Source organism: Trematomus bernacchii, unplaced genomic scaffold (assembly GCF_902827165.1).
Source record: "Trematomus bernacchii unplaced genomic scaffold, fTreBer1.1, whole genome shotgun sequence".
In the NCBI taxonomy this organism is placed as follows: domain Eukaryota; kingdom Metazoa; phylum Chordata; class Actinopteri; order Perciformes; family Nototheniidae; genus Trematomus; species Trematomus bernacchii.
The window spans coordinates 1,446,331-1,471,438 of record NW_022987608.1 but is presented as its reverse complement, the minus strand read 5'-3'; the positions used below and the strand labels follow the sequence as shown (position 1 = coordinate 1,471,438).

The window sequence follows — 25,108 nt, the reverse complement described above, 5'->3', positions numbered from 1 at the left end:
TCGAGCCGGTTTCTCAAACTTACCTACCCCACCTTTAAGTACAGGACTTGAGTAAATGTACTGTATCTTTGAACAGTATCAGGGTAGCACCCAAAACAAGGTGGACATTTGGGGAATTAATATTTTACAAAACACACACAGAAACATTGATTGTGATAATTTAGAGAGATACAATATTTATTTCAGTCGCTGCACATTCACTCTTTTTCACATTGCTTTGCTCCCCGTGTGTCGAGAAGTCAGTTCATTCTCATTATCAAGAAAATACTAAAAAACATATATATTGCACCTACATTTTCTACAAATTCACTATATACAGTATAAAAAAAACATCAATACCATGAAATTAGATTTCCTACATTACAGTAAACACTGCATATGTAAACTCAGATCATCGAAGGTATAAAGTCAAAGACAGTGTGTCGTTACATCAGTGTTTTGTACAGCTTGATTTGTAAAACATTTACTCTTTGGTCTTTTTTTTTTTGGTGTTTTCTCCAAGGAATCATCCTCTTCTCGTTCAGAAGTTAGAACTTGGTCTCTGGATCCTGTGGGTGGAGAAGGACATTTTATTCTAAAACACATAGGAGGAAGCTATGTGCTAAGACAATTAGCCATCATAGCTTAGCATTATATTTATACATTTTCAGAATCCAGGAATATTTTGCAATTGTTGTTTTTGCGTTGCTGGCATCCTCATTTCCTGAACTCGGAGCGATACAAATACTCAATATCACCTGCTAGTTTTCCCATTTTCAAATCGGATGTATCAGATCTATAGGACTTTACTAACAAGCTTTTATCATTCATTTAACTCACTATTAACCATTATTAAAGGTCCCATGTCATGCTTTTCCGGTTATTACCCGTCCCCTTGTGTGTTATGAAGGTTTCTCTGCATGTAAACGGTCTGCAGAGTCACAAACCCTCAAAGTACACCCTGTAGCGAGTAAAACACAGAAAAGACCTGACTATGCTGCCCCAGAGATTTCTCATTTTCCATTGTTTTCTTCCTGGGTACAGTGACGTGCCCATACCCAAATGGACCCATTGGTCCAAATGGACCAATCCGTGGAGCCGTTAGGTTAAGTCCGTGGATTGGTCCACTTCCTCACACACACACACACACACACACACACTCAATCTTTTCTCAGCTGCAGCTCCGCCGATTTCTCTTCCCTGAGACGGCGGGGCGAGGCTGTGAGTCTGTGTGTGAGCACACACAAACTCCCAGCCAGGCTGCGGGTGTGTGTGTGTGCTCGGGCTGGTTTCGGGCTGGGTTTCGGTGTGTCTCGCAGACGGCCACTGGGCTCACAGGGAGGGGGGGGGCAGGAGCTCCAACAAGCCGTTTAGGGCAGAGAGTGAATACACATACTATACAGAGATGCTGTATGAGAAACCAATGTGAGTTTGGAACATTGAACAATATAAATCTATTCTAGTAGACCTCAACAATGGAATTATGATCAGTAGAAATGGCCACGACATGGGACCTTTAAGTGTACTGTTTACTGTTTGTCTCAATCAGGTTTGGGAGGGTTTCTTTATACAATTACTAGTTACTGTAAAAACTGTAATCAGTAACCTATTAAAGTACATTTGAGTATCAAAATATAAAAGTAATGTAACCTGATTTCTTTCTCTTGCTTTTGGATTACCTCAATACCAAATGCAATGCAGATAAATAAAAGTGAAAATACATATCAATACTGCTTTAAGACAAGAGAACAACATATTTATTATCAAAAATGTGTCCTCTGCTCAGAGTTTGTCTTTGTTTTTGCTTTTTAGAAAAACCTGCTTTTCTATTAAGCATATTCAGGAAGTGGTCTATTGGCTTACAGTAAGAGAACATTTAATAAAAGCTCAGTGTTTCAAACTTGCAGTAGGTGGAGACATTTCCACTTTGAAGTAGAGGTCATAATGATGAACTACAGTTTGACTTGAGACTCGTTTAACTTTTTTTAAATGTATGCATGTGCTTTACGACATATCATTGTAATCCTGCTAGCAATCCCCAATTTTGTAATATCTCTTTTATGTAACTGTAAGATAATACAGAGTTTGTATCCTGACTACATGATCCAGTTATTTGCAATCGGTTACTCTCCAAGCCTGGTCTTAAGTCATGTTCACACTCGCGCAAAATGTACATTCGCCTCCCGTTGACTTCTATTCTTTGGCGAGCGAAGGGGAAAAAACATAAGCTATTGGTAGTGTGGCAGTCTTTAAAACAGGCTGTGTCAACGTCCTTGCTCTGTCTAATCGAGATGGGACTCGGGTGCATTTAGTAGTTTGTGTTTAGTTAAAATAAACCAATACATAAAAGGAAATGGTTACAAAAACAGATACGTACGTGTCGATCTCTGCTCCTCAAGCTGCCTCCAGGGTGATGAATTGTGACTGATGTTATTATCTGCAGAGCAACATAAAGAGGTTAGTATATTGTGTATGCCCAGCGCTTTGTTTTAACTTAATAAAATGTGTCTTCCTCACCTTGTCGTAGTGAGACTTCTCTTCCGTGGACTCTGGATGTTTCTGGAGGATGTGCAGCATGGCGTCATGCAGCGTCAGGAAGAACATCGACGGGAGAACTTCATCGTCAAAGAAGGAACAGTCGTGCAGTTTCTGAAGGATGTAAGCTGCAGGGAAGAAAGAGGGAAGAGGTTAGTCAAAGCACTAACTAACAGAATGTATGACACTAAGGATTATATCAGTCATGCATGTTGGGCCACTATCTCTTCTAAAAGCAACACACTCCTAAAAAGGTTGTATCAGTTCAAAAGAAATGTTCCTTAAATCAATCTTTTCCAGTAAAAATGGTTTGCTTTAATTGCATTTTGATACCAGACATAACCAAATAAGGAATACAGATGCATTGGTTGGAGTGCATTGTTGGGCAGGACAATTAATGCATAAGCAATTTGGGGTAGAAAGGATTTGAGGTTAGACATTTGTGTTACATTTTGTAAGGAACTGGAAAAGTAAAGTGTGCAATAATTATACATTTAGGGTTTATTAGAAACACATGAAGATACTTCACACAATAAACGTGTGTTTAAGTGTCTGCTAGAAGTTCAATTAACAATTGCAATGACTTTAAAAAAACTGCAGTTTAATACTTACTATCACAAGCCACAATGTAGATCTCGACTTCAACCCGAATCAGCTCTTTCAGCGCCTGTAGGGAAGGTCAAGAAGATTGATTTTTTTAATGTATTTAAAGAGTCTTCTCCTGCTGATGTTCAGGTGTATATCAGTATGTAGTGTCTCTACTTTAAAGAGTCCTCTCCTGCTGATGTTCAGGTGTATATCAGTATGTAGTGTCTCTACTTTAAAGAGTCCTCTCCTGCTGATGTTCAGGTGTATATCAGTATGTAGTGTCTCTACTTTAAAGAGTCCTCTCCTGCTGATGTTCAAGTGTATATCAGTATGTAGTGTCTCTACTTTAAAGAGTCCTCTCCTGCTGATGTTCAGGTGTATATCAGTATGTAGTGTCTCTACTTTAAAGAGTCCTCTCCTGCTGATGTTCAGGTGTATATCAGTATGTAGCGTCTCTACTTTAAAGAGTCCTCTCCTGCTGATGTTCAGGTGTATATCAGTATGTAGTGTCTCTACTTTAAAGAGTCCTCTCCTGCTGATGTTCAGGTGTATATCAGTATGTAGTGTCTCTACTTTAAAGAGTCCTCTCCTGCTGATGTGCAGGTGTATATCAGTATTTAGTGTCTCTACTGTGACATGTCTCCATGCTTTAATGTTCAAAAAGCTCTTATTTACTTAGTGATGTCACTATGTTATGGGGGTAAACAAAGGAGTCCAATGGAGGCGTTTGCAGACCATTTACATGCACAAAAAAACTAAAGTAGGGCCCATTGAAATAACTGCAACTCACCGTTTTGAGTCCCTTCAGAGCGGAGATGTCCAGGAAGGAGACAGCAGCGAAGTCCAGGATCAGGCTGTGGAGATCCACTCTGGGAACGCTGATGTTTGCGGGAAGATCGGCGTTCCAGTCGATCCGAGCGGGAAGATCCTTAAAGTCTGTCGGCAGGTCCAACTCCTCAATGTTGCTCTCATCCTCCGACTCTTTGAGGGGTCTACAGGAGGCATTTGTGAAGCCTTTCTGTAACGGTAAGACACTGTTCATGCAATTTGTAGTCATTGAAATAGCTGAATGGAGCACTTAGATGGGTGAGTTAGCTTTTAATCAGTGGTTTTGTCTCGTGAAAAACCAGACGAAAGAGCAGCTGAATCCAATAGTCTTTGGTAGCCACCTGTCAATCATAAGGAAGCCCCGCCCTAAAGCCTACCGCGATAAATAATTTATTTCACTCAATATAGGACCATTTAAAAAGAAAAAAACATCATGATGTGTTACAAAAGACTCAGAACTTGAGATTAACGCAGCGTCCACACGGCGGCGTGAAGCTTGCCGGCGGGCGTGTCTGAAGCTCGACCAACAACCAATCACATGAATCTCCCGCCCCGGACACACAAGCACGCGGTTTGATTGGCTAGAGCTTGTACTGGCATATGATTTGATTGGCTGACGCTTCCGTCGAAGTTTCAAAAGTTGAACATTGCTCAACTTTTGAAGCGAGCAACGCGAGGCGACGTTCCCACAATGCAGTTCGGCAAAGTGTGACATTCAAAGTGAATGGGCAGAAGCGTTGAAGCTTCAACGCACGCCGCCGTGTGGACGTGCCGTAAGACCAGAAACCCTCTTAGGACAATATTTACTGAGGTAATAGGTAAAGACAGATACAGTATGGGGTTATTTTCTCATAGACTTCTATACAATTGGACTTCAACCAAAGGAGTCGCCCCCTGCTGGGTATTAGAAAGAAAATGCAGGTTTTAGGTCCATTATTATGTATTAAAATGTATTTAATCACTGCTAAACCTGAACAGATTTCAAACCAAAGCAGGTAGGGTAAACAATGACAGTGTAAAAAAAAAAAATGGATGTACTGAGCCATTGGCGATTGTGAAAGTGTGTTGTTGTTGTCACTGAGGTCAAAGTCATTACTTACTGATGTCCACTGAAGGTCTCCCTTCTTAAGAAGCTTCCGGATCATCCTCACCGCTTTGTTTCTCTTTCTCAACACTCTCAACGGGTTAAATCCAACCTGAGGAGACATTAGTGTGAATGAGATGTGTGGGACAAACACAAATTGTTAAGTTTCAGATATTAAAAAAAAATACATCCACATGTTGTACTTACAGCTTCCACTAATTTGGTCCTGAAGAAGTCAATGTTGGCAAAAAAGATTGGTGACGGTATCCTGAAGATCCTCACTCCCTCCGGCTCATATATCTGGAGAGAGTTTTTAGGATTTTAGCCTTTGCAGACCATTTACATGCACACAAACCTATATAACACACTACAGGAAATGGAAAACCCCCCAAAAAGCACAACAGGGGCCTCTTTAACTTGTGTTACTTACATCAATATAGTCCTTTCTGTCTCTGTAGATATCAGTTCCTTTGATGTTTGCCAGCACACTGCAGCGAGAGCTGGAAAAAGAAAGAAAAAAGAATAACATTTTTGAATTCGATAATTGCAGCACTATGGACTTTCTTGAAACAGACATTTATCAAACAGAGAACTGCATGCTGCCATATATAAAAGTTTATTCTATATAACAAATGTTTGGATCAGATTAAATTAGTTTCAATGTTATTGTCATTGCCAGAGTACAAGTACTAAGACAACGAATTAGCATCTAACCAGAAATGTAAAACAAGCAGAAAGTGCAGAGTTATTCAAGTATAATATACTGTGAAAATATACAGTATGTGTGTATATATATATATATATATATATATATATATATATAGACATGTGATATAAACAAACATACATCTGACACATGAAGTTCAACCAGGAAGACCGTCTTTACTCTTCATTTACTATTACTATTCCCATGTAACTACTCTGTTGATCGGGGGCGTCACTCTCCAGCTTAACCAATCACTTCGCTCTATTCCCAAGAGCCTATCATAGCGCTCTGCCAAACCTTTTAAATCTGCTCTCCCCCCTCTGACAGCTGTCATTTCAGGTGACTCGACGCAACCCTCCTCCACCCCTTTTCACCTCTGAATCCAGGGTCAAGCTAAGCCACTCCCCTTCAGACCGACCCAACTATCCATTCACCACCACCAGTGTCTAGACCCCCGGGGGGTTTCATCGGATCGGTTCTACCCTCCCGAATGATACTTCCTGCACAACGGGGCCTAATCGCCAACATCACCATTACATTAATTTGTGTATCTCTGCAATAAATATGTATTCTTACAACAAAACCGTCTCTCCTGATTGAATTGAGGCATTTGAGGTATGTGTTCCCACTGCATCCGTCTGCCATGAACCCTACAGAAACCTACGTGTTAGTTTTGGCCCATAGTGGACTCCATTTGTGTTGTGTAAAATGGGGGAGATAAAAAGTTAGCAAATCCCGATGTCCTCCTCAGAGGACATTCATAAACACATTTAGTTTTAGATCAAATAATTATTACACTGCTCTGAAAACTCACTACACTAACTCCTAAGATTTTCCCTTACTATAATTATTTAAAATATTGAACTCACAACACTGGTAATTACAAAATTACAAACTTACCATTTCTCTTTCTATAAATAGTGCTTGTGTTGATGGACGCCATTTTGAAATACATTGAAATTATCTTTTTCAAAGCCACACCCCCACATATGTCATATGTTTGAAAAGCCCAGGATGTCTTCTGTGCAGTACAATTGGACTTAATGTTGTGGCAAGTATAACTCAAAGTAATGGACAAAAATCAATGGGTGGGTCTCTGGAGAGTATAGAAATACACAGTATAATACAGACACTAGCGACAGATACATATCAATATATATAATGGACCGTTATGGACATTTAGAATAATAAAGGGGTCACTCATCAGCCAGTCACTGGGTATATGTTATGTATTTATTTCAACAAGGACCATACATACAAATTCATTAATCTCAGAAAAGAGAATAGATTAATTATGCCAGATTTGAGCTAATAGCTCATTTCCACCTGCAGTCCTTATCCAGAGGGGGAGTGTGTAAGATAAAAATGAAAGCATCCAGATACTTACAACTGAGCCCTGAGCACCACGCTGAGCAGCTCCACCCCGAGACCTACAGCCAACCCGAGGTCCAGCCCCAAAAAGATGGATGCAATACAGGTAGCTAACCACACCACCTGATGGAGAGGATGGTTAAGTTCAAAGCCGCAAATCAATAATGACCTCGTAACGTCCAGGGACTTTTCACACGGAGATAACTCGTACACATGTTGAGAGGAAACAGCATTTAAAAAAAAAACATCCATACGAACAAATTCCAAACTTCATTGCATCTCAACAAAAGGTGTTGATCTGTGGAATAACTGTAATGATGAGCTGAAATATTTAAGTTGATCTAAACTAAAACTATTATTTAGAAACCAAACCCTGAATGGTTCTGAGCCGGACCTGTGAACTCATGCTTGTTATTTCTTGTCGTTGTAAAAGTTATTTATTTTTGGTTGTTTTGTACAAAAAAAAGTATTTGTTTAAAACAATCAAATATCACGGATGCTGCTGATGATGACCTCATCTTTTATTTTCATGAACAATGTACGCTAGAGGGAGACCAGAAACGTTTTGAAGCTTCTTCTTACCCCTTTTACACATGACAGAGACTTTGAGAATTTTTATTTGTTTTGCTTCTCTTTGTTATAATTATTATTATAATTATTATTATTGTTTGTTTTGTTTCTGACATGTTCAATAAATCGACTAATAATACAAAAAATGATGGAAGGAAACAGGGCAGGCTGCAGCGTGTCATCCGCTCTGCAGAGAAGGTGATCGGCTGCAATCTGCCATCCCTCCACGACCTGCACGCCTCCAGGACCCTGAGGCGGGCAGGGAAGATAGTGGCCGACCCCTGCCACCCTGGACACAAACTGTTCACCCCCCTCCCCTCTGGCAGGAGGCTGCGCTCCATCAGGACCAAAACCTCTCGCCACCTGAACAGTTTCTTCCCCTCCGCTACCGACCTCTTAAACAAGGCCCGGCCCCCCCACTGACACTTTACCTCAGCCACGTAGACTCCATATGCATTACATTAATGCACACAAATACTGCTTACTGCACATATTCTTATTTCATATTTCATATTTCATATTCTATAACTCATTGCATTCCATTTCGCTGTAAATTACTGCTTTATTTTATTGCTATTTAACTATACTTTATTACAGTGACCTTAAAGATTTTTTGTTTTATGTTAGATTTCTTGTTTTATATTTTATGTTTGCACCACGACATCAAGTCAAATTCCTCGTATGTGTGAACCTACCTGGCAATAAACCCGTTTCTGATTCTGATTCTGATTCTGAAGAGGGTGGCAAAGGTCAACTTTTTTTTCTGCCTGGTTGTGCGAAATGAGCGTTAATCTGTAATGCTGCGTTCCAGATGTAAAGGGAAATGGGAATATCAGATACATTTGTTGACATAATATATTTAATTAAATGTCAACGTTTCAGTTTTTTCAGTGTACTTGGAAACTCAGATACCTCGCTATACCCGAGATCATTATTTAAAACAGAGTCCCCATATGAACAGTAGAACACTTTGATAATATAACATGTTTTAGTTCTTCTGTGTTATTTATGTCACGTTATTAAATCAACTGGACAGAAACTGCATCTTGATATGTTGCTACAATGTTCACAAAATACAAAATAAAGCGTATATCAAGCTAACACGAGGTGACTGCTAAAGCTGGAAACAAGACCAACAACTTGGCGTCCATCTTTTCTGACTTGTGCTCTTTTAAAAATGTCTTTGTTATGCTTAGAGCTCTGGTATTAATAGCCCATAAAATGATTACTATAAACTGGCTTGAACCTCACCTCCCGTACGCAGCGTGCGTTGAAGCTTACCGGCGGGCGTGTCTGAAAACTCGACCAACAACCAATCACATGAATCTCCCGCCCCGGACACAGAAGCACGCGGTTTGATTGGCTAGAGCTTACGTTGCTCGCTTCAAAAGTTGAGCAATGTTCAACTTTTGAAGCTTCGACGGAAGTGTCAGCCAATCAAATCATATGCCAGTACAAACTCTAGCCAATCAAACCGCGTGCTTGTGTGTCCGGGGCGGGAGATTCCTGTCATTGGTTGTTGGTCGAGTTTCAGACACGCTCACCGGCAAGCTTCAACGCACGCCGCCGTGTGGACGCTGCGTAACTTTGGACCAATGGACACAAAGACTTAAGGTTGTAAACTGTATGGAAAATATAACAGCGAAACTACAACTCAAGATGGAATTGTATTTAGAGAAATGGTCACCTGTTGTAAGATATTTGGCAAAGTGAATATATTTTAGGCTTCTAATTGGACTCTCTTCTTATGCTTTGTTGATAATAACTATTATATATTGTACTTTCTGATTATATTATATATATATCTTTGCATATAACAGTATGATACTGTATCTGTACCATGGTGTGTGTCTCTGTGAGTACTTACACAGTCTGGTTTGTCCCTCCTCCACAGGTAAGGGACGTCTCTAACCTGCATCAACATGCCCTTCAGGTTGACGATGACCACAGCTCCAAGCACAGACTGGTAAAATAAGAGGTCAAAGGTTATATTTCACTGAGTTTAGACTCCATGTCGGTAGATTGAGACGGATCCAATGTTTACCTTTGGGAGCGGCTCTAGGAGAAATCCAATGGCCAGTGTGACGATCATCACGATAATAGCTGACAGTAAACCTGCGATCTGAAAAGGACAGGACAGGTATGTTTGACTGTAAAGGTGACAAACACTCCCTCTGTGCCACACGTGTTAAATACAATATGCTTCAATGGAGATTAGGTGTGCGGAAAACCCAAGTAGAAAAATGTTAATGTAATGTTATGCTGCAAGATGTTGGTTTCAGTCCACATAACCAGCACATCCAAAAGATCGGTAGTTAACACTTTAAAATGTAATTCATGAAAAAAAGGTTCGTTATGAGTCTTTGTGCTAAGCTACGTTAACTGACTGTGTGTTCTAGCCAAAGTGACATATTTTAATAACCACAATCTTCCCTCGGTGCCACACATGTTGAATACAGTATGCTTCAATGGAGTTGAGGTGTATGGAAAACCCAAGCATAAAAATAGCAAATACAATATGTAGTTATGCTGTAAGATGTTGGTTTTCTCTCAGGTTTCAACCCTGTGAGATTATTAGCAGAAGTGAAGCAAATTATCTTCATTTTTGGTTCACGGTAACATCGGGAGAAAAACCAACGTTAATAGGCTTTTCCCATCATGCTACATTTTGCTTAACTCGAAAGCCTTCAACTCATGCAAACAGGTTTCCACGCCACTCAGCGAAAACTGAACGATTTTGCACTTGTTCTGAACAAACCTCGACTTCAGTTAAAATGTGTTTTAGGGAAATAAAGCACAATATATGAGTTATAATTTAAAAACATTGTTCAAACAACAAGGCTGGCTCTCTCGGAAGCTAACAAAGTCCACCTGACAGGCAGCTAAAGTTACATATTTTAATAAACGTAGTAACACTCTTCCAACTGAACTCTTGACATGAAAGCAACTCAATGTTTCCAAATTTCCCCCAAAATATCTTACTATGCTACAAAGTACTTTGACACTTTGATGCAACAAAACATGGGATCACCATGGCTCAAACTTGTTGGATTTAGTCTCAGATTTGAATATTTTCAAGGGTTAGAATCTACGTGAAATTAAAAGTATATTATATATTATTTTACCTGTGTTTTGCCGCCTGTGCTCTCCTGCACTGCGCTCCTGGACAGAGCTGTACTCGCAGCAAAAGACTTGAAAGAAGCTCCGAAGATGTTGCTGGCTCCGAAAGCGATCAGCTCCTACAGAAAAGACATATTTTTATATAAATCCTGATTAGACCTGTAGCTTTTACTGTGATGTTGTACATACAGTGGTGGAAAGTAACCAAGTACATTTACTCAAGTGTACTTTTTTGACATTCTTGTACTTCAGTATTTCAATTTTAAATCAAGAATTTTACTTCTAAAGGAGTTTTTTTAAGACCAAAGTATTTGTACTTTAGTAAAGGATCTGAGTACTTCCTCCCAACATTGTGTACATGTCAGCATTATCACACACCTGGTTTCCATCTATGGTGTAGTCATGTTTTACAGAATACACTTTTGCCACGGAGAAGGCAACAGCGAATCCCACGATGGCCATTGGAAAAGCTTCAACTGCCGTCTCCTGGAAGATGTCCAGGTCTGGGGCCATCGGAGGCTCGTACCTGAAGACAGATATACAAACCCTAATGTTAAAGGTCCCCTATTATACTGTTTTTCATCAATATATCACAGGTCTCAGATATATACAGAGCCTGTCTCTGATTGGCTGAAACACCAAACAGATCATTGCAGCATCCCATAATCCCCTCTGTTTCAGCCCTGTTTCAAAAGTGCTGATTCTCTGTCTGTTACTTTAGATGAAAATAAGGAGCCCCTCCCCACGCCCCTCTGAGAGAGATTTGGTTAAAAAGAACACAATGGTGCTCTAGGAGGAGATTCAGGTGATAAGGTGTGGGGGGTTACCTTGGTTGCTGATTGGCTAATGGTTACACAAGCCAAAAAATCGTTATGACATCATAAAGTGGCCAAAATCTGATCAGCTCATTTTCAGACAGGTTTTTATATAAATGGATCAGGACAAAAAGAGAGAGAATCTTTGTTCCTGAAACTTTAAGAGTCTCTTCACACAGAGGGGACACATGTTGATGAAGAAGAGACATGAAGAAGAGGGGACACATGTTGATGTAGAAGAGACATGAAGAAGAGGGGACACATGTTGATGTAGAAGAGACATGAAAAAGAGGGGACACATGTTGATGTAGAAGAGACATGAAGAAGAGGGGACACATGTTGATGTAGAAGAGACATGAAAAAGAGGGGACACATGTTGATGAAGAAGAGACATGAAGAAGAGGGGACACATGTTGATGTAGAAGAGACATGAAGAAGAGGGGACACATGTTGATGTAGAAAAGACGTGAAAAAGTGGATTTTGCATAATAGGTGACCTTTAAGGAGGACATATTATGCTAATTTTCAGGTTCATATTAGTATGTAGTGTCTCTATTGTGACATGTCTCCATGTTCAAAAAGCTCTTTATTTCTCGCATACCGCCTGTGCTGCAGCACAATCAATCAATCAATCAATCAAAATCTTACCCTTGTGGAATAAAGCCGACAACTTCAATGCCAAATCTTGTCTTGAAGTCAAACGCGTATGATACTCCACATGCGATGACCGTCTGGATGAGACAAACACAGACATTTTTTATTAACTCCTTACAGTTAGTTAGTGAGTAGTTCACCTTGAACTGACACGAGTGCCATAAAGAACGTCATAAATCAGATTAATGATAAACAGTAGCGGTATCATTATTACTCCTCAGGCTTTAGAGCAGGGGTGTCGAAACTACGGCCCGGGGGCCAAATGCAGCCCGCGGACCATCTTGAAACGGCCCTCAGCAAATTCAAAAAGTATAATGATTTAAGTATAATAAACTTCTGCTTGTCTTATATTGTGCTTCTTAAATATATATGTTACAGTATTCATGTGTTAATAAGCCCAATTTTCTAATAAATTCAGTCAATTAAAGTTGAAAACATGTTCTAACATAATCTTAGTTGATAAGAAAAAAGCCCATAACTTATTTACATAACAAGCTTGAAATAAACCCTTCATATTTCCTCTTATTATAATCAATCTGAAGCTTCTGTTTTAAGGGATGAGCTGCTAACACGTCTTATAACTACAAAAAGTAAACCATCTGGAGAGCTGGGATTTAGGTTCTTAAAGCATATTCAAGTAAGAAGCATAATTTACCTACATTTGATTGAGCTTGCTGACTTAAAACTTAACTTATGAGGCAAAATACCTCTAGTGAGCGGCCCAGTTCTTCGTATATTTTCCTGTATGTGGCCCTCGGTGAAAAAAGTTTGGACACCCCTGCTATAGAGACATGCTTCAGGATCGTGTTGCGTTACGTTTCTCACCATGATAACTTCTATAGGGATGGGAACCGGCAACTTGGATTTGAATCTGTCGTTCAGCTCCTTCACGATGAACACCACCACCATGATCACCAAGGAGATCACCACGTCACACACATTGGTGGAGGTGATTTTGTTAAATATGATCTCCAGCGTCTGAAAAAGAACAAGTCAGGTCAAACAGATGCAGGACTCAGGCCATAAGACTGTTAAACACCTGCACTTTTGAAAGAACATCCATAACAATGATCTGTTTGCAACTTACCAATTATTCATCTAATATATCATATTCCAATTATTTGTTTATAGACTCTTCTTGCACTATTTTATCAGTTTTAATGTGTTGCACTGTTGGAGGAGCCTGTGACTTAAGATTTTCATTGACATATCTACACTGTAGCTATGTACACATGACAATAAAAGCCTTGAATCCTTGAAATGCTCGCTGACCTTTTTGTATTTTATTATACAGTGCTTATAGAAAGTCATCATACCCTGTGAAAATCTTAACCTTTTGTCACATTACACCCTGGAAATTAAAATTAATTAAATCCTACTTTTTTTTAGCTGTATGTACACATTATCACCCTCATAATCAAAGGAAAATTAAAATTAAAAAAAATTCTGGACAATTAATACAAATGTATAAGTGAAATAACCGGTTTGGTTAAAGTGGACCATCATGCTATATTTGAATAATATAGTGTAGGACCATACCTATATAAGGCATATTTATACTTTTTTTTTTTCAAAATACCAAACAGATCATGCATTTTAGCCATGCCTCATTTCGCTCAATTTGCACTTTTTTACCCCTGTTTTTGCAAGGGCTGATTCAGTGAGAACAGCACCACCTAGAGGCCTGGCATATGTACTACAGCGTCTCCAGCGCTTTCGAACGGCAATGGCCGTGGCTGTCTCCTCCTGATTGGTGGAGTTGGCCCAATAGCCGTAGCGCCACTTTACTGACGTCAGGACACTGTTCAAATCTGGATCAGTTTTTATCAGATCCGTTGCAGCCCCTTTTTTAGAGATTTGGGTATGGAGGAAAATAGAGAGGGTTGTGTTTTCTGACACTTGGTGAGTTCCCTGGAACACCGGGGACACATATTCATGTATAAAAGACGTACAAAAGTGCATTTTGCATGATAGGTCCCCTTTAAGTGATCAGCCCCTTGGAGTGTACCATTATAAACTTGCTCAGGTGCAACCAATCAACTTCCAGATCAAACACCAGGCTAATGGTCCCCCACCTGACATCAATTGAAGTGATTTTGATTACTTGAGAATAAAACCAGCTGTTTCTAGAGGATTCCACTACTAGTAGTGCATGGTACGGCAAACAAATCACCATGGTTGGAAAAGTGCTTTCAAAAGACCTCCGGGATAAAGTTGTAGGAAGGCACAAGTTAGGTGAAGGCTACAAAAAGATTTAGAAGGCTTTCATTGTTGGAGGAGCTCAGGTCAGAATAATTTCATTGCCATTTCTACACTGTAGCTTATATGCATATGACAATAAAACCTTTGAATCTTGACTGTGATCAGAGAGAGAGAGATGGTCTGAACTTACATATATGAGAGAGAGAGGTCCGCTGATGCCTGGAACCGTTAATCCCAAAATGAACTTGAGCTGGGACACCAGGATGTGGACGGCAGCGGCTGTGGTGAAGCCGGACACCAGAGTATCGGACAGGTACATCACAACAAAACCAACCTGCATGACACCCATCGCCAGCTGGAAGAAAGAGAGGGGTTGTGATCAGAGAGGGAAAAAGTACACGCAGCCTTCACTCAAGTATTTAAAAAATACTCTAGTAAAAGTAGAAGTACTGACTAAACTTCTTTACTCAAGTAAAAGTAAAGAAGTATGGGCTTCGAAATGTACTTAAAGGTCATGTCATGCTTTTTCGGTTATTACCCGTCCCCTTGTGTGTTATGAAGGTTTTTCTGCATGTAAACGGTCTGCAAAGTCACAAACCCTCAAAGTACACCCTGTAGCGAGTAAAACTCTAACACAGAAAAGACCTGTCTATGCTGCCCCAGAACGCCTCGTTGGAGATTTTTATTTTTCCATTTTTTTTCTTCCGGGAACCAAGTGACGTAACGACCCAGTACAGGTATTTGTGTTCAAAAAAAGTAAAAGTAAAAAGTCGCTCTGATACCAGAAAAATGTACTTAAGTACAATAACAAAGTATTTGTACTCCACTACTTCCCACCTCCGGTTAAATGAAATGTAGTTTCAATTGAAGATCAGATTTGAGTTAATATCTCATATCTATCAGCAGTCCTTGAGCATGTTCAAACATAACATTACGTAGTCTCTATCGCACAAAAACAGATCAAAGTACAAGTCTATAAAATACACTCCAGTAATAATATAATATATCAATTAATGTTTTACTATGTTGTCAAGAGTGCTGTATCAATATGCATGTTTTGCATCTTAGGAGCATAGAGGGAAAGACTGTGCATGTGATGTTTTAAGCTCATTCGGATGCATATTCCAATGCTTGATGGCTGTAAATATAGATTGTGCAAAGATTTAGGAGGTTGTATTTTGGACAATATATTGCAATGATGGTGATTTAATGATAAGGATGTGGTGGTTTATGTGAGCATACACCTGTATAACTCAGGGTGTGCACAGTGCTATGGTCAAAATAAAAAAAAAGAACGTCTACTTCTGGAGGGGATTCATGCCCTTATACACTTAATTTAGGATCATTATAATGGATGATGTTGTACAGTGTTGAAAGAGGATGATTTGTAGTGCGTTTCACCTGCATGATACCGACGAGGAAGGTCAAAGAGGAGGCCACCAGGACCCTCTGATCGTCCATCGACAGGCCTTCAAACCCTGTGATGTTTGCAGGCGGACCGACATCTGGAACCAGCCGGGTGACGACTGATCCGATCATCAGACTCAACACCGGGAACGGACCTGCAGAGAGGCAGAGGTGGGGAGTAGTGCAGTACAAATACTTCATTACTGTACTTAAGTACATTTTTCTGGTATCAGTACTTTTTTCTGACGACTTTTTACTTTGACTTCTTACATTTTGAACACAAATACCTGTACTTTCTACTTCTTACATGTTGAACACAAATACCTGTACTTTCTACTTCTTACATGTTGAACACAAATACCTGTACTTTCTACTTCTTACATGTTGAACACAAATACCTGTACTTTCTACTTCTTACATGTTGAACACAAATACCTGTACTTTCTACTTCTTACATTTTGAACACAAATACCTGTACTTTCTACTTCTTACATGTTGAACACAAATACCTGTACTTTCTACTTCTTACATGTTGAACACAAATACCTGTACTTTCTACTTCTTACATGTTGAACCCAAATACCTGTACTTTCTACTTCTTACATGTTGAACTCAAACACCTGTACTTTCTACTTCTTACATTTTGAACACAAACACCTGTACTTTCTACTTCTTACATTTTGAACCCAAATACCTGAACTTTCTACTTCTTACATTTTCCAAACAGGCTGGTTCCTTTAGTTTGAATGTGTGTTTGGTGGCGTGATCATTATTATTTAGAGTCATTGCGTGCCTATTGATTTGAACACGATCCGTGTATCCATCATTTCCTGGTCTTCTCTAAAGAAGAGGGACCAATGAAAACGTTGTCATGTTGCCGTTGTTCAGCATGGAAACATTCATTAGCTAACAATGACATTATTGTTCTATTAATATAAAGGGAGGTCAGGTACTCTTTAAAACAGCTGGTAGTTATGGGTACTTTTTACTGAAGTACATTTCAAAGCCCTCTTTACTTTTACTTAAGTAAAGAAGTTTAGTCAGTACTTCTACTTTTACCAGAGTACTTTTAAACACGGGTATCTGTACTTCTACTTGAGTAAAGGATGTGTGGGCAGCAGATTAGCTGGGTTGTAGTTTCTTAAAAGCAGCTATAGGGACAGGGTTTAAACTGGTCTTACCCACTGAGATGTGTCTGGAGGTGCCCAGGAAAAAGTAAATGATGACGGGAAAGAAGGCGGAGAAAAGTCCATACCAGGGCGGCAAAGAGGCCAGCAGACAATACGCCAGACCTGAGACACAAAAACATGCATATAATGAACACATTTCTAATATAATGCTGTTGTTTCCTCTTCTCTTATACAGTAGGTGCTATTAGCTGTGATTACACTCAAAACCCACAGGAACACTCTGTCATTCTTCGGTGCTTTTTATTATACAAACCCAGACCTGCTGCTTATCATTTTGAACAACTCAGACAGTATATGAGAGGTTATCATCATGAGATTAGACAAGTGTTAATGATCAAACAGTGCCACAAAGAAATATAAGGACAAGCCAAGCAACAAGTTATAGGATTGTTTTAGGATAACTTTTCATTTTGAGAGGTGTACAGAAGTATAAATAGTTATTTTATAGCCCCTCGATTACCCTTCAGGCTAATAATCAGTAACAAGATCTGTGTCCCTCCCTGGGAATGCTCAAACACAGGATTTGTTTTCTACCGATACCAACGCTACGTGATTAAAAATGCATTTGTCAACCTCTCTTGATCAGGTGATGCGTGGGAACAAGGTTACTGATAACGATAAACGATTCATCTTCATTTCACTATCTGACGTCTGAGTGAGCTTACAGTAAAACTGCGTCATGAAAGTCCTCGTCTCTGATAAGTGTTCAGTGGAACGATTGAGCTATTGTGCCAAAAACGGGGACTTTTGGACCGTTTTTTAAAGAGGCCCTATCAAGCTCTTTGAGGTTTCGTCTGTCCTGTAGTGTGTCATAGGTTTTAGTGCATGTAAATGGTCTGCAAAGGCAAAACATCCCTTTGTAACACTTGCACTTCTATTGGCAACACATTGTACGTGATAGGATAAGGGGCGGGACCAGTGGCGGCCGGCCCATAGGGGCGCTAGGGGCACCGCCCCCCCTCTTCCCACATTAAAAAAAAAAATAATAAAAAAAAAATATATATATTTTTTTTAATAAACAAGGTAAATATTATATAATTGGTATCAGTAAAATGTATAATCTACAATAAAATCTCGTTTAAAATTGTGTTACGATGTCTAAAGTTACTGATAAGTCACATGTTTCCTGCCTGGCCTTGCCCGTGTATCATTACTCCCTCTCGTCTGGGCGCTAGCACAGCGCCCAGACGAGAGTGCAGCAAGTGCAGCAGAAGCCAACTGTTGCTATCTTTAAACTATGCCGCCGAAACATAATTTCAGCCAATCAGCGTCGTCAAATCTGATGGTCACAGGGCTCCTACGTGAGCGCCCGGTGCAGTCTGTGAGTTGTTTGGACTCGTATCCAAGGAGACAAAACAGGAAGCTGTCATACACTCTGGAAGCTACCATTAGCAGCTAATGAAAACTCTGTTTTTGACATAAAAATGGAATTATGGATCATCAATCATTTGTGACAGACACATTGGATTAACCTATGGATTAACCTTCAACTGCGTTTTTCTCGTTTTTGATCAGAATTGTTATTCTGCAAAAGGTGAGCATATCTCCGTGTTTTGCTACCTAAAGCTACGTCGTGTGATGTCTGTATTTGCTTCCCCTGTCCCCGAGTTCTGATCGCTCAGTGATGATACTTATATTTCTAGAATCTGTGGAATCTCAGTTTGTTAGCACAGTTTATGCTGTAGAAACTATGTCCAGGACAAGGTGTTTGGAAGTTTTGGAAGATTCATAGCTAACCACACTGAAGTTATGGAGGTATTGATCAGTCTTCTCATATTTTTAAGCCTCAAATTGTCCTCCCCCCCTCTAACATCACCAGAAGTCATAATTTAGGGGGTCTTTTCTCAAAAAAATGCCCCCTAGTATTGTTTGATCACCATTTCCACAGCCCCACCTAAAATATTTTCCACCAGTCGCCACTGGGCGGGACATCTGTAAGCAGGTTGACCAATCACAATAGAGCCGGCCAGCTAACCAATCAGAGCAGACTGGGCTCTGGTTTCAGACAGAGGGTGAAAAGAGGTGCTGCAGCACAGGCAGTATGAGAAAAATAAAGAGCTTTTTGAACATTAAAGCATGTAGACAGTAGAGACACTAAACCATTTCCTTTAAGCCCCGGACACATCAAGCCGATTTTGGCCGTCGATGGATGTCAGGCCGACGATGAGCGTCCCGTCGCCCTACTCAGATCGGTGTGTCCCGCACCGTTGTGTCTTTTCGGCCGTGCCGACACCTTTTTGGCCGAAAACCTACCGATTCAACATGTCGAATCAGTAGGTTTTCGGCCAAAGGCTGTCGGTCAAATAAACCACTCTGATTGGCTGTTCAGCTAACGAATCAGTGCATGAGAAGCGAAACGGAAGTGAGGGACCCAAACAAACTATTAAGAAGGCAAATCTGAGATTTCATTTAACTCCAGCTCTCGACACAGGTTCAGGAAAGCCCCATGAGCTTCTCGCTGTAGAGTGAAAATGGAACGCACACGCTATTTGTTGTTTGTTTATATCACGCAGTCTGTTCTTCTTCTCTCGGTGTATCACGCAGTCTGTCTTCCGGTTGTTGCCTCTTTTGAATGACGAATACACACTACCGCCGCCTGCTGGTAAGGAGAGTTATTGCCACTCACGCATGCGCAGGTCGTACGTGCTACTTGGCCGTCGGCTGAAGTCTTTGCGGTGTGTTCCAGTGCGACACATGGCCAAGACGCAGGAGACGCGAGGCGACACAACAGTCGGGGGTCCGTCTGTGTCGGTTCTTTGGTGTCAGCTTGGTGTGTCCCTACCTTTAAAGAGATGAGATTCTGTGAAACACTTGCAGTTGATAATCGTTCTTACCTTGCAGGACAGCTACCAGGCCAGTGCTGACTCCAGACACGATGTCACCGATCAGCCACTCTTTGATTTGGTAGATTTTTATCCAGCTGATGATGGGCAGCAGAGAGAGAGCGGCATTCTTGGCTCGTTTGGCGTCCCATCTGCAAAAACAAATAGAAAAACCCATGTGAAATAAACACTCACTGCATTGAAGCTATAAACAACTTTATCTGATGAGATATTTGGGATACAGAACTTAAATATAATCAAAGGGATTCCAGTGGATTTAAGTAAAGACACTACATCATATTCAAAGTATCAGCAAGTTCTATGTAAGTATGAAATATAGAATTTGTATACATAGACGTAAAGGTTGAATTTTGGTGAGTGGGAGGCAGGAAAGCAAGACAGATAATTGGGTTAAACTAAAGCGTAACTAGGGGAGAACAGGGTCAAATGTGTCATGTTTGCATATTTGCTGCTGCTGCTACTATGACCAAGTAAATATGTAATAATTTGGAACAATAAGTGGTTAGAAATCCGTCAAAAAACTATCTTAACATTTTACAGTAAACTACACTTTACAAAGTCTTAAGAATTGTTCAACCAAAACCCATTTTCTCCTTGTCTCCATGGATTTGACCAAATAAATGAATCAAAACATGATCAAAAAACAAAGTGAAGTGCTCAACATGATTCTTACTTTCTAGACATGCTTTTTAGACAAAATCAATTACATGTTTTATATGTCATAAACAGTATTGTACCCAAAGCTTTATTTTTGAATATAAAAGTATTTGTAGCAAGAACCAAACATTCTTCTTTACTTTACAAAATCTGAAGATCATAATTCACCATAGAAATACATCCAACATTGCAATTCATATGATCTAGGTTATAATACTGTATGGACAGTATATTTATATGTTGTACTGGAAGTTATAGTTAAGTTTCACAATAATAAAATACCGTTTAACTTGTGAAATAGGAAGTTAACCCACTCTCTTCTCTATAAAGGGCCAAACATCAAAGGTTACTTGTGCTGTGATGACAGGTCAGAATCCTCCTAGGAAACAAAAACCAACCTAAAAACAAGCATTGCATGTTTTTCTTACGTTAAGTACAGCTTGAAGTGGTCCAACATGGTCTTTCTGTGGCGGTAAACCTTCTCATGGTCCTCGGTGAAGGAGTCCTCGGAGTAAAGCTGCCGGGCCACCACGTACTGCTGAGCTCCAGGACGCATCGTGTCCTCTCTGCTGCCTCGTCTCTCTGGGGATCTGAGGGCCATTTATCACATTAAGTTAAGGGAAGAGGGTCCTGTGCTGCCTTTGAACCTCAATTATCAAATAACATTAACAGCCAACAACAAAGGAACAGACTTGGCAGAGTCCTCATCTGCACCGTGTGTGCCAGGCAGAGATGGTAAAAGTACACACATCCTTTACTCAAGTAGAAGTACAGATACTTGTGTTTAAAAAGTACTGACTAAACGTACAAGTAAAGAGGGCTTTGAAATGTACTTCAGTAAAAAGTACCCATAACTAGCAGCTGTTTTAAAGAGTACCTGACCTCCCTTTATATTAATAGAACAATAATGTCATTGTTAGCTAATGAATGTTTCCATGCTGAACAACGGCAACATGACAACGTTTTCATTGGTCCCTCTTCTTTAGAGAAGACCAGGAAATGATGGATACACGGATCGTGTTCAAATCAATAGGCACGCAATGACTCTAAATAATAATGATCACGCCACCAAACACACATTCAAACTAAAGGAACCAGCCTGTTTGGGAAATGTGAGAAGTAGAAAGTACAGGTATTTGTGTTCAACATGTAAGAAGTAGAAAGTACAGGTATTTGTGTTCAACATGTAAGAAGTAGAAAGTACAGGTATTTGTGTTCAAAATGTAAGAAGTAGAAAGTAAAGGTATTTGGGTTCAAAATGTAAGAAGTAGAAAGTAAAGGTATTTGTGTTCAACATGTAAGAAGTAGAAAGTACAGGTATTTGTGTTCAACATGTAAGAAGTAGAAAGTACAGGTATTTGTGTTCAAAATGTAAGAAGTAGAAAGTACAGGTATTTGTATTCAAAATGTAAGAAGTAGAAAGTACAGGTATTTGTGTTCAAAATGTAAGAAGTAGAAAGTACAGGTATTTGTGTTCAACATGTAAGAAGTAGAAAGTACAGGTGTTTGTGTTCAAAATGTAAGAAGTAGAAAGTACAGGTATTTGTGTTCAAAATGTAAGAAGTAAAAGTCAAAAGTCGTCAGAAAAATAAGTAGTGCGTAAAGTACTGATACCAGAAAAATGTACTTAAGTACAGTAGCGAAGTATTTGTACTCCACAACTGCCCACCTCTGGTGTCAGGCTCTTTTTGAGATGTAGAAACAGGAACACCTCAGAGGTTTTTCCCACTGAACTTTTCCCAAAATCGATGGGAGCAGCATCCCTGGAATTCTGTCTACTTATAAAGATCCTGTGATATTTCATTTCATTTGTATTTGTTCCGATCAATGTATGCACAACTTAATGTATAACAATTATGTACAAAACATGTCTCTATAAACACACCATACCCGAAAAGGAGCACGGAGAAGAAAATAATCTTATATATATATAATAAATAAATAGAAATAGATGGTCTGTCCTTCATATTCACTGCCAATCATAACAGCATCGTAGGAAAATAAGAGAAACACAGAAACTTACAAAAGAATACTTAGTTCCCACTTGACAGTTAACAGAAAGAAACAAAACATCACATGAACAAGGGGAAAGTGTAAAGACTTCACACCCAAATGAATTCAAAAAGCAACATTTCCTTATCCGAATAAGTGTTATATCCTACCTGAAAATGTCCTAATCTTTCTCAAATCCACACTCTCCACTTTCTCTTCTTCCTCCTCTTGCTCCTGGAGTTCAAATGGCACCTCAGACAGCTTTTCCATCAATAAATGCCACCTCTGCCGCCTCTTATCACGACTGTAATTATTAACAAGCAATTATGAAGCCCCTGTTGATAAATCCTGCCTTATCCTTTGGACCATTGTTCGTACTGATATCTGGAACCTGCAACTTTCAGCTGAAACTTTTCCGCCCCCAAAGAGCATTTGGAAGATATTGTACCGATGGGCAGGATAGGGAGGATGTGGCCGGGACAGACAGGACAGGACAGGGCAGGACATTGTTATGAAGTGGAAATCAAGTAGCTTTTCAGGATGGGAAACACTCCTGAAGGTCGGCTGCAGCAGTGCACTTCAATGGGTAAAAATAGTTTGCTGCAGGAATTTGTTTTTGTGAATGCAAGAGTTGTATTCCAAGATTCATTTATCCAGGGTGTGATAAGATCAAATAACGTAGGTGTCACTTTAGGCCCTCGCCACTTTTTGAGATCTTATTTATTTCAAAAGCATAGATTTCTAAGAACTTTCTGAGGAACAGCTGCCTCAATAATATTGAAATTCCTCTTTGGAAGGTGAATTTGAACAGTAACTATGTGACGTTAAACAAACAAATGTGCATTAGCCATAACACAAAACACACTAAAACAAAAACACTTACTAACTAACTATCCAGGGTGTGATAAGATCAAATAACGTAGGTGTCAACTTAGGCCCTCGCCACTTTTTGAGATCTTATTCTTGTCCCATTATTATTATAAAAGCATAAGGCGCTTTCACACCGCAGTACTTTTCCCAGTATAGTTCCGATATAGTTCAGAAAATGTGCGTTCACACCAACAAAATCCGGAACTAGAACTTAGTTCATGAGAACCTTTCCACCCCCTTTTCAGTCCCTGCTAGAGAGCAGGTACTTTCCTGGGAGAAAAAGGTTCCCATTTCTGATTGGCTGGACGGATTGCAAACCACGCCCCGTAAAACTCCCAAAAGGTTTTGTGAATCCGCCATTTTATTTTCCTCGCATTAGCATTATTAGCATTAGCCCAGCGCACAAACGGAGAGAGACTAACTTATGGCAACACAAAAGAAAACATGGGAGCGGTGGAGATGAGGAGGTGTCGGCGTTCTGGCGATTTACTCGGAAGGCTTCAGTAGAAGCTGCTGGGAGTCCCAGCAGCTTCTACTGAAGCCAGTCCCCAACTCCGGGGACTTCCGGCCGGGGACTTCGGGTGGCAGTATACGCCGTGAAGTTGTTTGCGGCCTGCCAGTAAACCCAAAGCAGAAGAAGAAGAAGTGACGTCAGCGGCTTCATTTGCCTAATCCTCCCTCAGGGACTTATTCCGGTGTGAACGCGAACTGTACTTAGTTCATGAGAACTAAAGAGTTCTGATGAACTAAGTACGGCAAAGTACTTGGTGTGAAAGCGCCTATAGTTTTTAAGAACTTTCTGAGAAATAGCTGCCTCAATAATATTGAAATATCTCTTTGTGACGTTAGTATATACAATGTATATATATGAAGAGCAACCAAATGTGCATTGGCCAAAACACAAACTAAGGAAATAATCCTTGATAATCCATGATATGGCGTTTCATCACGGCAGTATTTAGTTTAGACAGTAGCTGCCGGGTCCCGCATGAGCTCAGCCCCCTCCTTCTTTTTTTTTTAAAGCTTTATACCCCAAATCAGCACTTTTGAAACAGGAAGTGAAATAGAGGGATATGAGGCATGGCTAGAATCTGTTAGGTATTTTGAGCAAAACACTTCATAGACATGTTTTTTATATATTGCTATATATCTGAGACCTATGCTATTGCCTAAAAATAGCATGATAGGTGACCTTTAATATTATTGCTTTCAACTAACCTAATACAGTTTGTTGACATAAAACATTTAATTAAAGTCAACGTTTCAGTTTTTAAGTGAAGAAATAATCCAGAAAATTGTAAAAATCTGTAACTTTAACACATTATTGATATGGTTATTTCCTGTCTTCCCAATTCCCTCTCTGTGAACAATACAAACTGCACTGTTCAGCCTGCTTTATGACTTTGTTGACATGTTGTTTTACTGTATATGCCTTAGATTATCCATATTATCCCCAAAACCTGCCTTAAAAACATGTACTCTGACCTCACACTGATCGATCTGTCAAGGCAAATCAAGGAAACAACAGACAAACTGAAAGAGACTGTATGAACTAGAGTAGTGTGTGATTTTGTGTGAGTCATTGAGAATTAGGGGGGGGGGGGGGGGGTTACTCACTGGTTTCATTGCAATCTCATTGAAGTGTCTACTCATAATGAATTCAAAAACCTCCCAGTTGTGAGGATGTAATCGGATAA

The 25,108-nt window shown here is 39.8% G+C and overlaps 1 protein-coding gene across 1 annotated transcript; it reads right to left on the bottom strand.

Annotated features, from left to right (window-relative positions):
• Positions 1 to 105: 105 nt before the first annotated feature.
• On the bottom strand, positions 106 to 22,812 carry LOC117483061 (chloride anion exchanger-like). Its single transcript, XM_034131215.1, has 21 exons — positions 22,712 to 22,812; positions 20,978 to 21,139; positions 19,884 to 20,023; positions 17,041 to 17,151; positions 15,854 to 16,014; positions 14,643 to 14,807; positions 13,076 to 13,228; positions 12,245 to 12,327; positions 11,160 to 11,307; positions 10,787 to 10,900; positions 9,706 to 9,783; positions 9,529 to 9,624; positions 7,108 to 7,214; positions 5,445 to 5,514; positions 5,222 to 5,314; positions 5,031 to 5,126; positions 3,893 to 4,120; positions 3,127 to 3,181; positions 2,497 to 2,642; positions 2,357 to 2,416; positions 106 to 548 (listed from the first exon to the last, which is right to left on the bottom strand). Exons 2-21 carry the CDS (start codon positions 21,103 to 21,105, stop codon positions 528 to 530), a joined length of 2,253 nt encoding a protein of 750 aa, XP_033987106.1. The 5' UTR covers positions 21,106 to 21,139; positions 22,712 to 22,812; the 3' UTR covers positions 106 to 527.
• Positions 22,813 to 25,108: the final 2,296 nt, after the last annotated feature.

What these genes read in the sequence shown, in the direction of transcription:
- LOC117483061 (XM_034131215.1), bottom strand. Translation starts at nt 21,105, where the DNA reads ATGCGTCCTGGAGCTCAGCAGTACGTGGTGGCCCGGCAGCTTTACTCC. An exon ending in CTCCAGACACATCTCAGTGG is followed by an intron (nt 16,015 to 17,040) that starts GTAAGACCAGTT and finishes GCCTCTCTGCAG; the next exon opens with GTCCGTTCCCGGTGTTGAGT. An exon ending in ACACCATAGATGGAAACCAG is followed by an intron (nt 10,901 to 11,159) that starts GTGTGTGATAAT and finishes TCTTTTCTGTAG; the next exon opens with GAGCTGATCGCTTTCGGAGC.